This window comes from Cupressus sempervirens, chromosome 3, assembly GCF_028749045.1.
Source record: "Cupressus sempervirens isolate cs-2001-9-10 chromosome 3, ASM2874904v1, whole genome shotgun sequence".
NCBI lineage: Eukaryota > Viridiplantae > Streptophyta > Pinopsida > Cupressales > Cupressaceae > Cupressus > Cupressus sempervirens.
Genome location: NC_143120.1, coordinates 603,354,143 through 603,376,384, shown reverse-complemented (window position 1 = coordinate 603,376,384; position 22,242 = coordinate 603,354,143). Strand labels below are relative to the sequence as shown.

Sequence of the window (22,242 nt, the reverse complement as noted above, 5' to 3'; positions counted from 1 at the left end):
TGAAATAGATCTGCACTATAGTACCTGGGGATAACAAAAGACAATTGAACACTATCAAATATCAATAGCACAAACATTGGATAAAATAAGCACAAGCATTTGATAAGAACTACAATACCTCGGGGATAGAGCATATGCAAGGAGGTGCAAAGGTGTGGTCATCTTGTTCCATCGATGATGAACAATCATTTCCACCTTTTTGTAAAGGGTGTCCTCAGGATCATTCTCCCTCCGCTGTATGACCTAGGATATGAAATATGAATAATAATTATAATTAGTGAATATGTCAATTTAAACTTTAGAATCTAGATATCTTTCAAATAAAAAATTGTTGTAAAAGAGCATAAAACTTACCATTTTAATTTTTTCCAGCATACTATCTATGGAATCATAAATATCCCCAAGGCATGGCTCATCACTATCTTCGAAGTGAAGCATTACCATTATTGGATCAGTGATTTCCAACACATAACTCACAAGACCCCACCAATCCTCATCTAGTATCATTCTTCTCACATTTAAGGCTTTTGCTGTATTGGAATTCTTCTAAACCCCCCATTGGGGGCTAATGACCATATGGTTCAATGCTTCTTTTACCTTTAGAAGTCGTCTCAAGACAATTGTGTGAGAGGCAAAGTGGGTTTCAGCAACCTAAGAACATGTTAAACTCAAGTTAGTAATACATTTAAAAATTAAAACATGTTAATGTAAACAACAACAAAAATTATGGAATCCAATAATATTCAATTATATATTAAATATACAAATTTACCTTCAATAATTCCAAGTCCGAGAAACTCCTAAAAATTGCTTGTGACATGTGGTGATTTGTCACAAACATTTGAATCTCTTCAGCTTCCTCATATATCCTTTTCACTCAATCTATTTCGGTGCCAATTGCTTTCATCACAAAATTGAGAGAGTGGACGATGCATAGTGTCCAAAAGATATGATCATATCTAGACTCTACAATTATCCCTGCAGCCCTACAAACTTTTGCATTGTTTGTGACCACTTGGACAACATTATCAGGACCCACTGACTCTATGGCATCAATGAGAATGCATGAGATAAATTCTGCATCTTTCACTTGCCCTTCACAATCAACTGCTTTCAAGAAAATTGCTCCCTTAGGACATACAGCAATAACATTGATCAGTGGACGGTTCTACAATCTTTTCACCCATCTGAAATAACAGACACACCGATTGAACCCAAAAATCTCTTATTGGTTGAAGTTGAGCCTCTACATATTTCCTCTCATCATGTAATATGGTAGTGCACAACTTCTCATAACCAGGCAGTTTGTAACCATGGGGTGCATCATTTATTGCTTCCACCATCTCCCTAAAATAAGGTGATCTCACAAAATTAAATGAAACACCATTTGTAATTAAACAACATCCAATTTTGTGATCAGCAATGTCTCTCTTTTCATTTTGGAATGCCCTATCGAGTGGGCCTCTCTTGCAGGTGAATGGAGATGGGTCTTCATCTTCATCATTTGTAGTTGGCACAGGCAAAAAAGGATGTGTTCTTGTGTTTGTTTGATCGGATGATGGTGTTGGTGTATTTGTTCTTTTGGAAGCACCACATTTTGCTTTTGCAACTACTCTATCAACATCATCTTGCTCTTTTGCTAACGCTACTATTTGTGCAGTTGGTAATCCCTTCTTATCACTACCCTGACACATGTTAATTCCTTCACCCACAGGGCCCAAAAATTGTAATTTCACTCGGGAATAGGAGCTTCTATGTTGTATGTTGCAATAATTACATTTCCATATGTATGCCCCACCCCCAGGACATTGTGCGACTCTTGTTGTGTGTCTCCATAAAGGAGACCCCTTATCAATTGTGAAGCTTGGTGATGCAGCCCCACCCCCACCCATTGAGCCTTGACTACTCATTGTTCTATTCTTGCAATCTAGAAAAAAAAATGAAAGAAAACCATGCTTCTCACTTACACAAAAACTTGAAAATTTGGAAAACTAAAAATAAATCAATAATCTATGAAAGAACTCAAGAATATGGTTGAAATGCATACCTTAAACACTTCTTGCAAGGTATTTGGAGCTCTACAACCGATCTCCTTCGAATCCAAGCACTTTATTTCAAACTAGCAAGTATGAGAGAGCAAAATAGAGAGTAGATGAACTTGCATTGTGACTTAGAGGGTCGTTTTTAGGGTTTAGGGCCTTTAGGAAAAAAACATAAAAAGAAACTTGGGCCCACTTTTTTTAATTCTTTATTGGGCCTTGCCGCGGATTCGTGCGGATCCGCGCATGGATTCTCGAGGATCTGGGCAAGATCCATAGTCCTGCCTGTGGATCTGTCAGGATTCGTGGCCCAGATCCGTACGGGCCGCAGATCCTGACGGATCTATAGGTAGGATTATGGATCTTGCCCGGATCCTCATGGATCCACGCGTGGATCCGGACCTGAATCCGGATCCACGGGTGGATGCGCGAATCCGGTAACTTAAATTTTTTTCCTTAGAATAATTTAATTTTGATGGGTTTCCATATTTTTTTCCGTAAAAAAATTTCTTATGGGTTTCTATAAATTTTCCCATAAAAATTTCTAATTCTGTAATGTGTGGGATTCCTTTATGGGTTTGTAACTTTTTCCTCAAAAATTATTTGTTGGGTTTTATCGTTTTTTCTAAAAAATGAAGCTTTCTATTGTCAAGTTTTTTCACCTAAAAAATCATGTTGGGTTTTAATTGATTTTTCACTTAAAAAATATATTGGGTTTTGATTGATTTTTCACCTAAAAAATCATGTCAGGTTTTGATTGATTTTTCACCCCCAAAATATGTAGGGTTTTGATTGATTTTTCACCTCAAAAACCATGTTGGGATTTGATTGATTCTTCACCCCAAAAATTGTGTTCGGGTTTTTTGATTTTCTCATAAAAATCATGATTTTTTGCAGTTTGTTTTGGAGCATTATGCTCATCTACAAAGTTTTGGAACATAATCTAAAGTACCATCAACAATCTTCACAACAGACATCTTCTACTCTTGATTCAGAAGGCTCTTGGAAGAAGAACATTCAATACAACTATTGCCACAAGTTTGGGCACGTGAAGGTTGAATGTAGGAAATGCTTAGCTGCCCTATCCAAGCAATCTGGTTCATAGCTCACAGTGAATTGTGTGGAGCCCCTTGAGCAAATTGAATTTGCCTTTTACTTTTTTTGACAGCTTTGTGCTCAGGATAGATTAACCATTAAGGGAGGGTATTAGGATAATAGATAGTTTTTATTATCTCTGTTTTGTATCTAATGGTTATCTATTGTAATCTTTTGTAAATATTAGAATGTTTCGAATATTTAGTTTTTTGTTTCTATAATAGAATGTTTCTATTCTTTACGATTGTTTCTTAAAGAAACATCGTTTAACCTCGTATAAATTGATCGCTCGGTCTCTGTTAATATCAAACACATTTTCCAATTACTTCGTAATAATAAGCGAGCAGATGAATTACCTAATTTAGGGATTAATGCCTTTCTAGCATCAAATGTTTAATTATTGCCTCATCTTCCTTATTAATTTTTAGTAACTAGGCTCAAAAAAGTTGGTAAGTTCAAGATGTCTTTTAAGTAGGAAAAGAGAGATATCATTATTTTTGTGCTCTTCCCCTTATTGAATCATGATTACATTTGCAAGCTCAAAATCTTTGCGAAGTTGGAAATTTGAGGTCGTAAGGGAGGCTTTTATTACACCCTTTAAGAAATTGGTAGAAGCCTCCTCTCTTTCAAGCTCCTTGCATTTCTTACTCTCTGTCTGATCAGATTTTGAGATGTATCTGTCTGATTGGTATGTAGAAATATTTTGAAAAGGTATTATTTGATGTTATTTATTAGCTCCGGGTGTCTTGATGTTTATTCGATTTGATGTCTTGCTTTTTAGTTAAGATGCTCCTTTAAGACTTTATGAGTTTTTGCTCCTCAATCTCTAGTTGTTGGCCTTTTGTAGTTTCGTTTTTTTAATCTCTTATTAGTATCTTTATTTAAGTTTTCTAACCTCTAACAAAGAAATATGGAGATGTCTATTTTGGTTAGTGTTTCTATGACGTTTTAGGTAATATAAGACACAAGAGTGGATCTCTTTGGAGAAGATGGAAAATTATAATCATTGGATGTGGAATAAAGTATATTTTTAAACTTTAGTCTTAACTGAGGGACCATCACTCAATCTTGTCCTTTTAGTGCCTCACGAGTCGGGTTATACTCTTTTTTTATATTTAATATATGGCCTCTACCTATGGCTTATAATATATATATATATATATATATATTCGCCTCAAAATAATATCTGACAATTATTGTCAAGATAATAATTATAACTATGATTAATAGTAGTCATATCCCAAGAGAATCGGTCTTAATAATAATTGTTGGCTCCCAAAACCACAGATTGGAAATTTAGGAGCTTTGCCAATTCTCAGATAGGATTTCCCAATCAGTTTTGGCCTACGAACGGGAATGACTTCAATTCCCCTGCAATTTAAGCTTCACTACACCTAGGTAGGTGAACCTTTACCTAAATCCCTCATTATCAGGTTTAAGGCTTTTCTATAGCAAATTTAAGCTTTGGTAGTTTCTTTAGGTTGGCATAATCTTTAAAACTAGTTCAAGATGAAATTATATGAATGCTTTAAATGTTTGTTTGTGAAATGAATGTTATTTGAATGGAAGGAATAATGTTTTATGAACTATGGATATGAGGGAATATCAAACTTCAAGACTTCAGGCGTTAACCCATTTTCTCAAATAAAATGTAGACCAGTCCCTTATTCCACCTTGGGCGAATAGAGTCAAACTTCTTCTGATCCTTGTGTACAACCCTGAGAGACAATATTATACGATCCGCTACTTTATAGGCTAGAACTTCAATTGGCAACACAAATCCTAATCTAATTGATTTTAATTTCTTTGGAAAACCAATTAAACGAAATTCCCATTGACAACATTTCAAATGCAAATTTTGATAATTGAAGATATGTATTAAAATCAAACTTCTTCACTGTTAGCAGCAATTGATTTAAAATCAATAATCACAGAGGACAAATCTGAACAAAACATTTAAACTTCAATTTTCAAGACGAATAAGCAAAACATGGCTCTTGCATCAAAGTTATAAAATGAGTACAAATGGTCTTTACTTATTTAGAATATTTAACATATCCAAACTGCAAATACTATTTTATACCTCCATTTTCTTCTAATATTTCCTATACTACTTTATATATATACATATATATATTTGACTTGTTGCTTCTATTATTTCATGTGATAACATTTCATTATGTGCTTCTTTTGTGAGTGTCCATCTAGTTTTTCTGAGTCACCACAAATATTTCTTTATGGAAGTACTGTGTTTGTTGATGGTAGCACCTATGTCATAATTTGGCATAGTATGCATGCAGTGTCCCATTGTTTGGTTACATGGTTCCACAGTATGACATTAGTGAGTGCTTGCTATTTGGATATTGAATCCTTCTAAACATTTCTTTCTTCATTGGCAAGTCCTGTTAGCTTATCGTTTTTTTAATTTTGGTGCGTTAAGTGCTTTTTGACTTTATGCCAATACCATTGCTGTTATAGAGAATCCAAATGTAAGTGAGCTGCTGTCTTCTCATCTCTATACTCACAACAGCCATACCTTTTAGCTTTCCAGCTTTTCTGTCAATCACCAACTGAAATAATACAACAGGCCCAAATTCTTCTTCGAGTTTACTTATTGTTTTCCACACAATGTCATGAAGCACTTTGAACTGATCAGTTTCATTGAGAAGTCTTTGGCTCGGAAAGGGACAATAGCAAAGAATGTCTACTCCCGTGCATCCTTTTGCAATGTTTAACTGCCTTTTCTAGAACATCTCAGCATTCATTCAGTTGGAGTTCTTTTAAATGAATTTCATCATATATTTCATTATATGTAACATAAATGAGTATAGCCACATCCCACTGCATGAAGTCTTCATAATTTGTATCTCTAATTTGACATCAATAGTTATTTGTCAAGCATTATTCCACAAATGGAGATCCCAATTTTTGCAAAAAATTAAGGGCTCCATCAATAATCACCGATTATGATTATAAAAGCAGATAATGTTAAGAAGCCCGGGTTATGAGGAGTGGTGATCTGTACTGCTGTGTCTGTTTGGTGACCTACATGGTCTTAGCCATGTAGAGACATGTACCAGCATGGCACATGCCTCTTCTTCATTATACTTCTAATAAGAGGCTCGCTTCATTTGAAAGGTACATTACATCTGCAGCATCCTCTACATAATATCTTCTGCATTCAGAATTATGTATAATATTGCTATATATATGTTAAAAAAATTCAGAATTACCTACAGTGTTGCAGCATATATATATATATCCAAAATCTGCCAGGAGACTTAGCAAGTTGCATAAACAAGAAGAATTCAGTGATTTAATCACATAAGAGATATACATTTAAAAAAAGGGTCTCACTTCTTTCCTTAACAGAAGTAACATCTTGGCAATCTAGTTACGCAGATTTAGTTAATATAATGATGCAGGGGGGTTATTCTTGTGTATGTAACATGGCTTGTTGCTCTTGTGAACTTAGGGATGAGATGAAAAACTTAGGTAGAAGATTATGACAATGCTAAACCCAAGGCCAAGTATTAAAGTTTTTGAAACTAAGTGAGTAGCAATTAAACAAAGTAATTAACAATTGTACTCGTTATATATTCTGAATAGAGATGAAATTCTGCTCTGACAGTACTCTTGTGAATTCCTTGGATGCTTGTTATTTGTGTGTTACATTGTAATGTTAATGTTGAGCTTAGCAAACTTGTAATTAACTGTCTTTTATTCTTATTTATTTTTTCATTTCTTTCTTTCTTTCTCTGTTAGAACTTAGAAATTGGATGATATGGATGGGTATTATGGGTTACATTTTATTCAAACGTGGGCCATTAGCTTTTTATTGTTACAAATGAGAGGTCTTTTGTCGAATTTGTAATAAAAGATATGATTCTTTAATGCACTTAATAGTTTTGTCTTAAATTGGATCCAAGTATCAGCAATTATATTTTATTGATGGGGGGTAATAAAACTGAGATTTTAGTCCATGTTAGGAGTCGTAGTATGAGTTTTCACATGAAGTGATAGGAATCCAAGATTAAATGTTAGTTAGACATCTCCCTGATAATAAAATTCTTAATTTATTATCAACCCAATTTTTGAAAAGGTGTGTCAAGAACAATAACACTCAATTCTTGTCTATGTTTGGAGTCCTAATTTAAGTTGTCAGATGAAGTTTTAGGAACCCAAAATTAAATGTGAGTTGTCTCCTTGATACTGTTAAATTGTTCACTTATTATCTACTCCTTTGTTGTGCATAGATTCTGCACATTTTTTGCCTGTAATGCAGTTTTACGGTTTTAAACATCTTTTGTTTAAAGGGTCTGAAGATGTCAAAAGAAATGCAATAACCTGCATGGATATGATTAGCTTTCTAAGATGTTTTTGTATGTTTGATAATGTTTGCAGTAAAAAACAGAAAGGAAGAAGAACAAGGAGAATCATTGAAGATGCAGAACTCGAAGAAAAAACCAAAGAGATGATTGCTATTGAGAATGTTGTTCTATTTAAAAAATTGTTTTGATTTCTTTGGTACCCTAGTAGTGTATATTGATGCTACTTTCTGATTTTGCATCATTTTAGTATCAATGTTGAATTATGTACTTTTCATAATGATCAGTTATTTGATATTTCAGGCACGCAAAGATCACCTTAAGAAGCTCAATGGAGATATCGCACTGTTAAGTCACAACGGAATGCTAGGTAATCCTGCAGAAGGTTACATCGTTAACATTGCCAGAGAACACAATGAAAAAGAAGTCAGAGTTTCTCCTATGACTTCATACATCTTGAAACCTCACCAGGTATTTGTTGTGATATATTTAGATTGTGTTACCTGTTATAGCAATTAGTTGGTTTGTCTTTACAGTACAGGGTGGTGCATCGAAAGGACTTGCATTTTAATAGTGATATTAGAACCTATGAACAGGTTGCCATAATTATAGTTTTAGTGGACTGCAAATTATCATTGATTTGGGTTTACCAATAAAGTAATCCATTTACGTGAGGAATTTTATTGTGTAGGCAATCATTTTACTCATTGATGCATTTGGAGATATAGTAAGATAATAGTATACAGAGTCTCGGGAACAACTGTATATCATGATACAATGTTTTTTCAATATATGTGTTTTTATTGGTTATAACAAATTATTGAAGGGTTCATTAATCCACTTGAATGTAAATAATAGGAATATAGAAGCTACCAGTATGTTTGTGGATGGGATTTGTATATATATGAGCTGATGTGCCACTGTTTAAACTAGGCTGTATATATCTTCAATCAGTTGAGACTTGTGATGAATGGTTAATCAGTGTCATCACTTGAAGGACAAAAAATGCAAATACCAACCTTCCAATGCAATACACTCTCTAAAACTAGAGACTTTAAGATATCCTTTAAATAACTAGGATGGCATCCTGTGATGTATAACAGTGTCTTTTCAGTTAACAAGATGATACAGTGTTGGAGTAAAAGAAGTTAGTAAGTGATGTGATTTAGTTTTGGATCTTCTTTGGGTAAGCCTCTAATGGACCTCTTGCCTCAGTCCAAATCTCAGAACTGATTTCTCCATGAATGAGATTGATAAGAGATTATAGCTGCTCAAGGAAAATGCTCTTATGTGTAGCTTTATTTGTGCTTTTGCACAGTCCACAATACTTCTGAGTATGAACACGAGATAACTGGACTCTTTTGAGCTTAGTTGGCGTAATTATGATACCGCCATGCTAGTTCATTGACATCTTTTCCATAGCTTAAGATAAATATCTGGTCTTGAAAAGGATAGGATTGGTTACAAAATAGTGCCTTTATGTCTTCAATCCAAGATACCACCTGTTTTAAAATGTTCTAGGAGTTCAATTCTATTTGAAATCCTAGTAATTGAAGGATAAATCAGATAAATATGAGAACATCTCATTATACTACAGACTGTACCGAGCATGGCAAATTCATTGGGGTTTTCCCTAAGAAATCTTCCCATGAACAAAGTAACCAAGGAGATAGGCATAACAGATGTAATCATGACTAGATCCACATGAGGCACATGTACTATGGAGAATGAATCCACGACTATGTCCAACAAAGAGTTAGGAAACTCATTTGACATTGGTATGGAATTCGGGAATGTTGTCATGAAAAATGCATCTATGGAGCAGGCATCTCAAGAATAGGTTCCTCACGCATCTTATAATTAGTAGACTCAACTTGTATCCTTTCAGGCTCCACAACCGTGACTTCATGAACCTTTCCTGTGGCCTTAACTCCTTTTATGGTAAGCTTCATAATAGATGGAGTTGGAGACTCACATGTAGAAGTACCATCTTTTCCTTTGTCTATGATTTTTGATCTTCATCCAATTGGACCAGGAGGATCAAAAGCTTTGCCCGACTTGATTTTTATGCATTCTAGACCTCTCATCTTTAGCTAGATGTTCACATTTGCAAGGATGAGTTGGAACCTATCCCAGATGGACATGCTCTCCTTGACTGACCACAAAGGTGGTATAATGGGCAAGATCTCAACATGGTGTCTTGTGTAGTCAGGATCTAGAATATTTCAATCATCTTCAACTCCAAAAGGAATCTCTAATAAGTTGAAGTCTTGATCTATTTTAGAATCATCCAATAGTTGTCCATTTTCTTGACATCAACATCTATGAGCTAAATCACCGCAGAGGTGCTTAAGGCGATGCACGTGCACAAACTACCTCCTTAGATTGTCATTCATGCCTCTCCAATCAAAAAAATTTCTAGCCATGAATTTCTATAGAGTGATGTGCCGAATTTCAAACTCCATGTTATTTGCCTTTGGGACTATGTTCAAGGAATACCCACCAATCTTAAGTGTTTTCTTGAAGAAATCCTCACTTCTGACCTTATGCAAGGTAGACCGATATGGTTGTACCACCACAAGTTGCCTTGACAACTCCATCAGAATGATTTTATCAGTAGGATGGCGTGACAAGGTAATATTTCTACCTTGGAAATAGCAAACTCTTAGGTGCATGAAGTTGGGAAATTGTAGGAAGATGCAACTGTACGCACTTACCTTTTTCCAAGCCTCATTAGAAACACACTTCTTAGGAAGCTCTTTATCAAACAATCAAATGTAGTGCCCATAGTATATGTCTTGTACCCTCTTGGAATGCGTTAGATTGGATCTCAGAGGCAATTGCTCATAGTACTACCACTCAGGCACATGTGACCTACCTCATTTGGTTGAGAGGCTTGAAAATGATCCAAGGGTACTGACAATGTATACCAAAAATGAGTTCATTTAGATTGTATCAGTGGAGGAAACTTGAGACAATTGCTCGCACAAGATGTCACTAATTATCTCTCCTAGAATACTTTTTGTGTAGACCTAATTATCTAAGCTGGACATGTCAATCTTGATCATCTGGGATGAAGGGTTAAATTAGCTAAAGGCACGTGATATAATTATAATGGTGAGGCCCAATGATCTTAAATATATCTATTCTAGTAGTTATTTTTGGTGCTATTGCATTGTACATCCAGGGTTGGAAGGTCTTGGATTCCATTAGTCTTGCAATCCTTCTGAGTAATATAATGAGATCGTTGAACTTTGAGCGAAGCACCTCTTTTGACCATCTTGAGAGATTAAGCCTCTTATTGATCATCCAATGATCATTGACATACTTAAGTAGTATTATCATCATTCCATCTCTCCAGAGCTTTCTCTTTTGCGATATTCATTAGAATGGGAGTAGGTTGTACATCCTGTCTATGGTATCAGGATCAAGGCTGATAATAGTGTTCTCATCTTGGTCTTTGATGGTTCTAGATGTAGAATCAAAATTTTGGGAACATGCCAATATGAACTTTGCTTGTAGGGAAGCTACCATGAAAGTAGAGACCATATGCATGTAGCTTTGTCTGATGTACTCCATGTTATCTGCAGCAGTGAGTTCAACCTTTTTCAAGAAATTTTCCATATTTAAATGGACAAAGATCAATATCTGTGATTTCATTAGAGTATGAGGTAACCTGTGGAGGAATGGAGTTATGATATTTGTCATTCTGATACTTCATCTTTTTCTTTTCTTTTCACTTTGATGGAACGACTTCTCCTAACATGGAAAACCTCTGCATGTGAGCAACTGTTACATGAAAGTCCCAAATAGTGAGTATGTGTTCATGGGAAGCATGCAAGTGGGGAAAATATCTGGAAAGCTTTGGGGCAGCAAAGAGCAATCGATTTTGGATGAGATCAGGTCCTTAAATGGAGAGAAAAAACCTGATTTTTGGAGCAGTGCATATGCAGACCATAAGCTTTAGGTCGGAAAATGAAGTATGAATGGATATTTACATGTGGTAAGGTGCTTTTCTCACAGGTGGGATTTTAATCTCGCACTACAAGTCAACCAGAAAACACTTGGAAACTACAAATGAAAATTTTATGTCTCTTTGCAACCTTGGAAAAAGCGGGGAAAGAGTATCCAATGCGCTTGGAAGTGCACTTTTCTCTTGCATTTACATGTTGTTAAAGTAACTTGCTTCCTTGGGGTATTTTATATTCTTAGAATGGGGTTTTTAATCCTGATTGCATATGCATGTGAGATCAAGCTCTTGCATATGCAAATTAGAGGAAAAATGAGACGAAAGTAGAAGGAATCAACAATTAAACAAAAACATACGAATCTGAAACAAATTGGAAGACTTGTATTTACATAATCAAACAAAAATATATACAAAAATTGAAAAGAAAGCCCTAAAAATTGCAAGAAAAACTTACCTCCTTTTGAGAAGAGCAAGAGAAATTTCTTCCAAATTCTTTGAGAAAATCTGAATCAAATCCAAATGATTTTCAAAAATAGAGAAATATTTTCAACAATGGGTTGTATAGGCAATGTTTTTGACCAAATCTTCTTGTGAAATCAATGCACATTCAAGTCAAGAACAAATACTCGACAAGTGTTGATGATTGAGAAGGAGAATGCACAAATTTAGCAGCAAGAAAGAATGATTTAAACTTGCAAATGAACTCCTTGCAATGATGATTTAATGCAATACAAAAACAGCACCCTTGAAGTCAAGAACACGCTTTTGGATGAAAGCAACAAGCTGTAAATATATTTTTGTGCCCTAGACAGGCTTCTAGATAAGAACACACGTATTGTTTCCATTCTCCCTCCAAATCCCGTTTTTACTTATAGTGCCCTAGGCAGGCTGAAAGACGGAAGTAGAAGGAATCAACAATTAAACAAAAATATACAAATTTGAAATGTAGTGAAAGACTTGCATTTACATAATGAAACGAAAATGTATACAAAAATTGAAAAGAAAGCCCTAAAAATTGAAACAAAAACTTACCTCCTTTTGAGAAGAGCAAGAGAAAGTTCTTCCAATTTTTTTGAGAAAATCTGAATCAAATCCAAATGATTTTCAAATTTAGAGAAAGATTTTCAACAAAGGGTTATATAAACAATGTTTTTGACCAAATCTTCTTGTGAAATCAATGCACATTCAAGTCAAGAACAAATACTTTGACAAGTGTTGATGATTGAGAAGGAAAATACACAAATTTAGCAACAAGAAAGAATGATTTAAACCTGCAAATGAACTCCTTGCAATGATGATTTAATGCAATACAAAAACAGCACCCTTGAAGTCAAGAACATGATTTTGGATGAATGCAACAAGCTGGAAATATATTTTTGTGTCCTATACAGGCTTCTAGATAAAAATACATATATTGTTTGGATTCTTCCTCCAAATCCCATTTTTACTCCTAATAATGCCCTAGGCAGGCTGTTTTGGCCAAAACAGAAGTTTACAACATGTATTTGGGAGCATCAGATTGCTCTATAAACTGCTGCCTAGACTCTTTAATAAGAAATGCAGCATATAGATGGTGATAACTTGTTTTTAAGATGCATTTACATGTATTGGGTGTGATGGAGCCCTTAATTCCGTTAAAAGTTGGGCCTCCATTTGTCCATCATTTCTAAACTTCCTAACTTATATCTTATCATTAATATTACATTTAATTATATCTCCACATGTCTTTGTTTTACAACCTCATCACAGGTTTCACACAATCCCTAACAAAAGTCATGGGTCTTTTTCCTTTAATGAATTCTGGAAAAGAGAACTCACATTATTGATGAGATTACCCTTTTGTAAACTTTTTCACCTGACTTTTACCTCAGTTGTAAAAGAGATCCACTCCTGTAGCTTCTTGAACATATGACTTGTTTCAGATTTCTCGAACTTACAAAGAATGTAAATTATTCGAAAACTTTGCGTGGCTACAAACAATAATCAAGGCATAGACATAAATACAATGTGAAGGCTCAAGTAGATATGTGATATGTATCTCAGTTTGAGCATCTAAACATGTCGTTGGTTCTGCAATGACTGATACAAAATAACTTTTGAATACAACGATCACAAAGGCTTGATAATATCAGAAATTCGATTGATGTCAAGAAGACGTAATGTCCCCACTTTAGCAGTTGACCAAGTGTGTGCGCGTTAGCCTAGTTCTACATGGTCCCGAGGGCTAATGAAGGGTTTAAAGGGATTCTAAAGTGTTTTGATCTAGTCATCTCCAGTTTAGGAAAAACAGAGTTGATTTACTCAGTCTCAAGTATACTTACTATTTTTAGTAAGTCAGTAGGACACAGGGGAGGCTAATTTTGGTGATTGGATTTCATACTTCTCGGCAAGAGCTTTCCAAAGAGCTATCACTTGTGTTGTTCGGAGTCCGAGAGCTAATATATATTTATCCCTAAAGTATTATTAAAGTAACATTTAATTTAGTTGTAAAATATTAAAGTGTTATTTTAATATTATTTTTTATGGGAACATGTGCAAATTGAAAGGGCTGCCTAAAGGGAGACATAAGTGAATATTTTAATATGTTTATTATTACACATCTGTTTTCCCACATTGCTCATGAGAGTTGAATCAACCCTTGGAGAGAATAAAAGGGAGTGTTAGTGGCTTCATTTGGCAAAATTGAATATGAGAAAAAAATTGATGTGTGAGTTGCAGATCCGTTCTTGGCATTAGAGGACGTCTATCCTCTCTCGTGACATTCTAGATGTCATTCCCTTGGGGTTTGGCCTTTGGAATTCATTGCTATCAGCTTTATTATCATGCAAATAAGGTGCATTTTTAGCTACTGGCAGTTTTGATATTTTGCTCATATCTTCTTCATTACTCATCTAACACTTATGCTACTTTGAGGGAATGATTTTATGAAGGTATTGGATTGTTTGAAAGACAAAATACTATAGCAACACTGTTCACGTGGGTACTATTCACACGGCACTATTCATGTGGCACTATTCATGCGACACTATTCATGTCACTGTAGTAGCAGGTTTAAATAACATTTGTTGGCACATTATGTCAATAATATTGGAGCAATAAGTGAGTTGATAATCTGCTTGTATTTGATTTTATTAAATTCTGAAAATAACATCATATCAGCAGTAATACAATTTCCAATCTGCATATTATTGTAGTTTCTTTTTGTTCATGTTGAGTGATTTTCAATTCCATGCAAGCAAACAAAATAAATGTCTCATTTACGAAGTCGTAAGGGTTTAAATTAGTAAACGAAGGAATAAGGAGTTGGATGCAAATTGTTTGACAAAAATCCTATCAACAGTTGTTTAGTTTTTGGGCATTTCTAGGGTGTCCATTATAGTGGTATCAGAGCCTTTAAGTCCTGCCATCCTGTGGGGGCCTTATAGGGAATTTGGAACAACTGGATAGAGGGAAAAGTGTTTGACGAAATGTCAAAACACTAAAGTCATAAATAAATCAGGTTAAGAATGTATGTTTGAGCATGTGATAGAGGGCATTAATTTTTGCTATACAAAAGCAAGACAACAAAGATTCCGTCCCACAGAGCGAGTAGTCTAGTTCATCTGTGTAGGTGGACATAGAATCGAGTTATACAGACACAGAGGAGATATTCATTGAACAAGACAACAATATGGGTGGCCGAGATGACATGAATACAGGACTAGGTAGAGGCAGGAATGCCAATCTAGATCAGGAAAAGGTAATATTTAGACGTTATTGGGTACGTTAGAGCAAGGGCAACGTATGCAACAAGAGCAGAATAGGTGAATGGATATGATGCTGCAACTTATGGCTAGACAGATGGGCGTCAATATTAATCTAGGTGATGCAAACAATGGAAATGGGGGCAATGATAATAATGGAGGCCGAGCCAACAACAATGGTCTTGAGAATAACATTAATGGTAATAATAATGGACATGGCAACAATGGAAATGAGGCTGATAACTTTAGACACATTGCATGCCTAGCTCAGATAGTGAGCTCGAGACCTCTTCTACCCACCTTCTCACCCAGAGATCTGGGTCAACCAGTAATGAACCACAGCTTACTGAGTTACAGGATCAGTTCAGGAGGGATTGGGAGGCTAGTGGACCGGAGTTTTAGGCAGATATTTCCTTTAGAGATTATATGGACTTGAAGATGAGACACATGCCTGGAGCAGGAGGGAGAAATCAAAACTTTGAGCTGAGAAAGAAAGTTGGAAAGCTTTCTTTACCTTATTATGATGCTTCAGCGAAGATGATTGCACAAGCTTGGGTGCAAAGGTAGATGCATACTTCTAGATGAATCCTATGCTTGAGGAGGAGGCTATCAAGTATGCGGCTATTCATTTGGATGGTGCAGCGCATGAGTGGTGGCACCATAGTATGGTAACCTTGGGGCGTAATCAAATCACATCTTACGAGGAGTTCACTGAGAGACTTATAGAAAGATTTGATACCAAAGATCTCGAGTTACAGTTTAAAGAGTTGGCAAAACTCAAGCAATGGGGATTAGTTGAGATATATATCAGTGAATTTTAGAGGTTAGCTGTGTTGTTTACAGATATTTCAAAGAGGAGATGAGTAGTGCTGTTTATGGATGGACTCTTAGATCCCTCAAGGGGTTGGGTCAAGGGGCATGACCTAGCTACATTACAGGAGGCCACAAAGAAGGCTCGTGAGTTAGCACCTTCTTCTTTTAAGAGCAGATTTCAAACTAGGGATTCACATACGAAAAAGGATAAGGATAAGGACAAAAAAACTTTTTACTAGGATGCACAACCAAAAGGGGATAATAGGAAGTTGGATAATGCAACTCTCAATGAGTTGAGAAGGAAGAAGTTGTATTTTCATTGTAGAGAGCCTTGGGACTTATCTCATAAGTGCCCTCTCAAGGCTAAGGCAAATTAAATGGAGTGTATTTCAGCAGAGGAGTCACAGTTAGAGGGGGAGGATCAGCACTGATTTGGATGAGAGTAGCACTTCGGAGGAGAAAAACATTCCTAAGAATAATAGGTCATTGGAACAATTGACGGGTGCTCAAAAGGCGATCACATGTAGGGTCAAGGGTACTATCCAGGGGCAGAAAGTGATCTCTCTCATTGACACTGGGGCTACACATAACTTCATAGATGCACGACAGGTAGCCATGAGAGGTTTACAGACCAAGGAGCATGTTGGGTTTAGGGTCATGGTAGCTAATGGTGACAAATTATTATGCACTTGGAAGATATCTAATCTTCACATAAGGTTTGGAGATGGCTATGAGTTGGAGGATGAGTTCTATGTAGTAGACATGGGAGACTATGATGTCATCCTCGATATGACATGGATGGCCTCACTAGCTGAGTTCATATCAACTTAGCAAAACTGGAGATGAGATTCTAGCATGAGGGAAGAACTGTTGTACTCAAAGGACTTTTGGATGGGAGTTGCAAAGTAGTCTCCCTGAGGAGAATGGAGAGACTTTTTCGGCATAATGACATAGAGTGAGCAACAGAATGTTACATTATGCCAGCTCCACAGGAGCCACAGGTAAAGAGTCATCCACCAGATATCGAGGAGATATTTGACAGGCATGCCAAAGTATTTGGGGATATTCCACATGGTGTTCCTCCTAACAGGGGAACAAAACATGTTATTGAGCTCGAGGAGGGAGCCAAATTGGTCCTGATTACCTCCTATTGTCATCCTAAGAAATACAAGGATGAGGTGAAGGCAATTAAGAAGCTATTGGAGATGGGGCATATTAGGTTTAGCAAAAGCCCTTTTGCCTCAGCAGTAGTTCTAGTGAAGAAGAAGGATGGGATGATGCACATGTGCATCGATTACAAGGCACCGGATAAGAAAACAATTAAAAATAGGTATCCCATGCATAGGATTGATGAGCTGATTGATGAGTTGCATGGTGCTTGCTTCTTTACCAAAATCGATTTACGATTTGGATACCACCAGATCAGGATGAGAGCAGAGGACATTGAGAAGACAACCTTTCGATGTCACTATGGCCACTTCGAGTTTATGGTTATGCCATTTGGATTAACCAATGCACCAACAACTTTTTAGAGTTATATGAACAAGGTATTCAGGGGGCAGTTGAGAAGATTCATTTTGATCTTGTTTGATGACATCTTGGTCTTGAGTAAGACTTGGGAGGAGCACTTGCAGCATTTGGAGGATGCATTATCTATTCTAGATAGAGAGCCATTATATGCCAAGGAATTAAAAATGTGAGTTTGGCATTATCGATCTCCTTCACCTTGGGCATATCATTAGTGCCGATGGTGTTCGGGTTGATCCTAAAAAGATTAGAGCTATTGTGGATTGGCCTACTCCCACAAACCTCACACAACTTAAGGTGTTCTTTGGTTTCTGTGTTTTTTATATAGGTTTGTTAGGGGATTCTCACAGATTGCTACACCTTTGACAAATCTCACCAAGAAAGGAGCCTTCACATGGACAGAGGTAGCGTAGAGATGTTTTGACCACTTCAAACAGGTGATGTCATCTTGTCCAGTTCCAGCTCTGCTTGATTTCACAAAGCCATTTGAGCTTCAATGTGATGCTTCAAGAGACGGGATAGGAGCAGTATTGATGCAGGAGAGACACCCCATTGCATTTGAGAGTAGGAAGCTTTGAGGAGTTGAGAGGAGTTATTCTATCTAGGACAGGGAAATGTTGGCCATAATGCATGCATTTGCTAGATTCTGATCATATTTGGTTGGTGGGTGTTTTGTGATCAAGACTGATTACAATAGTATTAAATACTACATGAGCTAACGTGATCTTAATGACCAACAACAGAAATGGGTTACTAAATTGTAGGCTTATGACTTTGATATATAGTTTGTCAATGGTAAGAAAAATGTGGTGGCTGATGCTTTATCTCGGAGACCTCACTTATCTGCTCTAGCTGAGGTTTTAGGAGATTGGGGAGATCGAATTGTAGCAGAGTATGCAAGAGATGATTAGGCTTTTGGGATAGTTGCTGGCACCATTAAGGATGATAGGTATGCAGTGTTGGATGGGTTGATCAGATTTTAGGACAGGGTTTATTTGATCCCTACATCATAGTTTAGAGAGGAGATTCTAAGGGCATTTCATGATGCACCTATAGCTTGGAATCCATGGGTCTTCAAGATCTACTGATAGATCCGAGAGCAGTTCTTATGGAGAGGGCTCACGGATGATGTTTAGAGGTATGTCAGGGAGTGTGCAATTTGTCAGTAGAATAAGGGAGAACACACATTTTTCGAAGGTTTACTACAACCCTTGCCCATTCCAGATAGGAAATGGGAAAGTATTTTTATGGATTTCGTCACTGCTTTACCACGAGTTTAGGGAAGAGATTGTATTTTATGTGGTGGTAGACAGATTGACAATGTTTTCTCACTTCTTTGTTTTTCCTTCTACTTATACAACAACTTAGGTGGCAGATTTATTCTTTAGAGAGGTTTTTAGGTTGCATGAGATAGCGAGATTTATTGTTAGTGATAGGGATAACAAGTTCATGAATGCCTTTTGGCAGGAGTTGTTCAAGCTGTGCAGTATAGATCTTACACCTAGTATGAGTTACCACCTTTAGATAGATGGGCAGACGAAGATAGTATTTAAATGGGTGGATTGCTATTTGTGGAACTATGTGAGTGTGCAGCAGAGAGCATGGGTCAAGTGGTTACACATGGGGGAGTATTGTTACAATACCACATATCACATGACCATCAGAATGACTCCATTTATGGCATTGTATGGGTATGAAGCACCAAGCATCATGGATTTATTTTTAGGGAACATCCGAGTGCCCAAAGCCAAAGACTTGTTACATGATAGTCAGGATATTCTAAGAGTGCTCAAGGAGAACATACAACAGGTTCAAAATTAACAAAAGTTGTATGCTGATCAACATAGAGTAGAGTGTAGTTTCGAGGTAGGGGATATGGTGTATTGGAGGCTACAACCATGTAGGCAGTCATCACTTGAGAGGAGCGGAGCAGAGAAGCTGAAGCCTAAATTTTATGGCCCCTATAGGGTGATCTGCAGAGTGGGCGGAGTCGCCTATGAGCTTGAGCTTCCAGAGGGCAGTTGAGTGCTCAATGTATTTCATGTGATGAGGCTTAAGAAAGCCATTGGTCAGAGTATAGTTCCCTCTATAGTTTTACCCCCTTTGGATGAGGAGGGGAAGCTCATGTTAGTACCTGAGGCTATTCTGGACACCCAAGAGAGGAAACTTAGAACTAGGATAGTGAAAGAATATTTGGTTAGATGGAAAGACCTGCCGGAGGAGGATGCTACATGGGAGAGTGAGCAAGTTATTCAGTAGGCTTAATGGAGATTGCTTAAGGGCAAGCAATTTCAAGGGGGGCAGACTATAATGTCCCCACTTTAGTAGTTGACCAAGTGTGTGCGTTAGCGTAGTTCTACATGGTCCCGAGAGCTAACGAAGGGTTTAAAGGGATCATAGAGTGTTTTGGTCTAGTCATCTCCTGTTTGGGCGAAAACGGAGTTGATTTACTCAGTCTCAGGCATACTTACTATTTGTAGTAAGTTAGCAAGACAGGTGAGGCTAATTTTGGTGATTGGATTTGATACTCCTTGGCGAGAGCTTTCTGATGATCTATCACTCGTGTTGTTTGGAGTTCAATAGCTAATATATTTTTATGCTGGAAGTATTATTATAGTAACATTTAATTTAGTTGTAAAATATTAAAGTGTTACTTTAATATTAAATTTTATGGGAATGTGTGCGAATCAAAAGGACCATGTAAAGAGAGACATAAGTGAATATTTTAATATGTTTATTATTGCACATCTTTTTTTCCACATTGCTTGTGAGAGTTGAATCGACCCTTGGAGAAAGAATAAAGGGGAGTGTTAGTGGCTTCATTCGGCAAGGTTGAATATGAGAACAAAATTGATGTGTGAGTTGCAGATCCGTTCTTGGCATTAGAGGATGTTTATCCTCTTTTGTGACATTCTAGATGTCATTCCCTTGGGGTTTGGCCTTTGGAATTTATTGCTATTAGCTTCATTATTAGGCAAATTGGGTGCATTTCTAGCTACAGGTAATTTTGATATTTTGCTCATATCTTCTTCATTACTCATCTGATGCTTATGCTACTTTGAGGGAATGATTTTATGAAGATATTGGACTGCTTGAAAGACAAAATACTGTAGCAACATTGTTTACGCAGGTATTGTTCATGCGGGTACTGTTCATGCAGCACTATTCACATGACACTATTCGTGTGACACTATTCATGCAGCACTATTCATGTCACTGTAGCAACAGGTTTAAATAACATTTGTTGGTGCATTATGTCAATAATATTGGAGCAATTAGTGAGTTCATAATCTGCCTATATTTGATTTTATTAAAATCTGAAAATAGCATCATATCAGCAGTAACACAATTTGCTATCTGTATATTATTGTACTTTCTTTTTGTTCATGTTGAGTGATTTTCAATTCCATGTTAGCAAATAATTAAATGTCTCATTTCCGAAGTCATAAGGGGTTAAATTAGTAAACGGAGGAATAAGGAGTTGGATGCAAACTATTTGACAAAATTCCTATCAGCAGCTGTCTAGTTTTTGGGCATTTTTGGGGTGTCCATTATAGAAGAGCCTAGTATGAGAGTTCGAACATTCATGAGCAGAAATACAAAATGGAATCAACGACAAAGGAAAGGTCTAAGAAAATATGCGATGAGTTAGCCTGTGCGAATAAGAAGATGTGAAACATCCAACATTCCATGTTCGGAAGAAAAGACCAGACCGACGGTGTGAGAAGTTAAAAGCCGCCTAGCGAGCCTCCAGGATGTCCTTTTCACCACAACAAAGGAAGCTTCTAAAGACGAGGAGGATATATACAAGATAGAAGTTCCTGCAAATCGTTATGATCTATTATGCGTTAAAGGACCTAAATCGACATATGGGGCAATGGAAATATATAGGAGTCCACAAAGTCAGTGATGAAGAAAGATGTATTTTGATGGCATGAAAGAACAAATGCCCAACTAGGAGACAAAAGAGGCAAAGATAAATTATTTCATCTCCAGCAATACAAATAAGACGAGGTAGAAGCAATGTTTAGAAGAATTGTTGTTGGGGATTAAAAAGTTCAATTCACATATAAGTTAAAAACATCAAAAAAATTTGCAGGTTTAACTCAGGCCGTTGGTGATGTGCCTGACATTCTATATCGATAGAACAAGCAAAATGAAAATATGTAATAACTTGAAGACTAATTTCCCTCATACGTGTCAATAGGAGTTGCTTAGCACAACATTGCAAATACAAGATTGAATATTCTTTGGAGCGGTTGGCAAATTATATTTTACAAAGTCTTCTTTATTTCAGTAGCAGATATTAACAATGATTAATTGAGTGAAGTCATTAGTCTAAGCATCCTGATATGATTAAGGATCATACTAATTACAATTATTTAACAAAATCTGATATGTTGAAAAGAAATGACAGTTCATACTCACGTCTTTCACCAAGAGACACAATCTTTTTCTTTACTTGGTGCAAATATGCATAAAGAGAAAATCTATTATTTGACAAGTAAGGAATAACAATGACACATATTCAAAAGAGAAGCAAAAATAAATATTTATTTGTAAGGAGGCATATGAATTATAAAAAATGATTTCTATTATGAATTCAAGTATATTATTTTAATGAAAAATAAAAGATCTTTGTTCATGTTTTCTTAAAAGGCAAAGATATTAAAATTGTGATTAAGATTTCTCCTTTATGACCAGTAAAACAGTTATTGAATTATTCT

At 36.3% G+C, this 22,242-nt stretch overlaps 1 protein-coding gene across 6 annotated transcripts in view; it reads left to right on the top strand.

The window, feature by feature from the left end:
• The window catches only part of ATRX (P-loop containing nucleoside triphosphate hydrolases superfamily protein), a 273,756-nt gene that overhangs the window by 101,879 nt on the left and 149,635 nt on the right, over window positions 1-22,242 (top strand). For all 6 annotated transcript variants that reach the window (XM_089821112.1, XM_089821115.1, XM_089821114.1 and 3 more), the window contains 2 exons: window positions 7,539-7,626; window positions 7,766-7,933. In XM_089821112.1, the coding sequence (XP_089677238.1) occupies window positions 7,539-7,626; window positions 7,766-7,933 (256 nt within the window). The remainder of the gene's footprint in view (window positions 1-7,538; window positions 7,627-7,765; window positions 7,934-22,242) is intronic.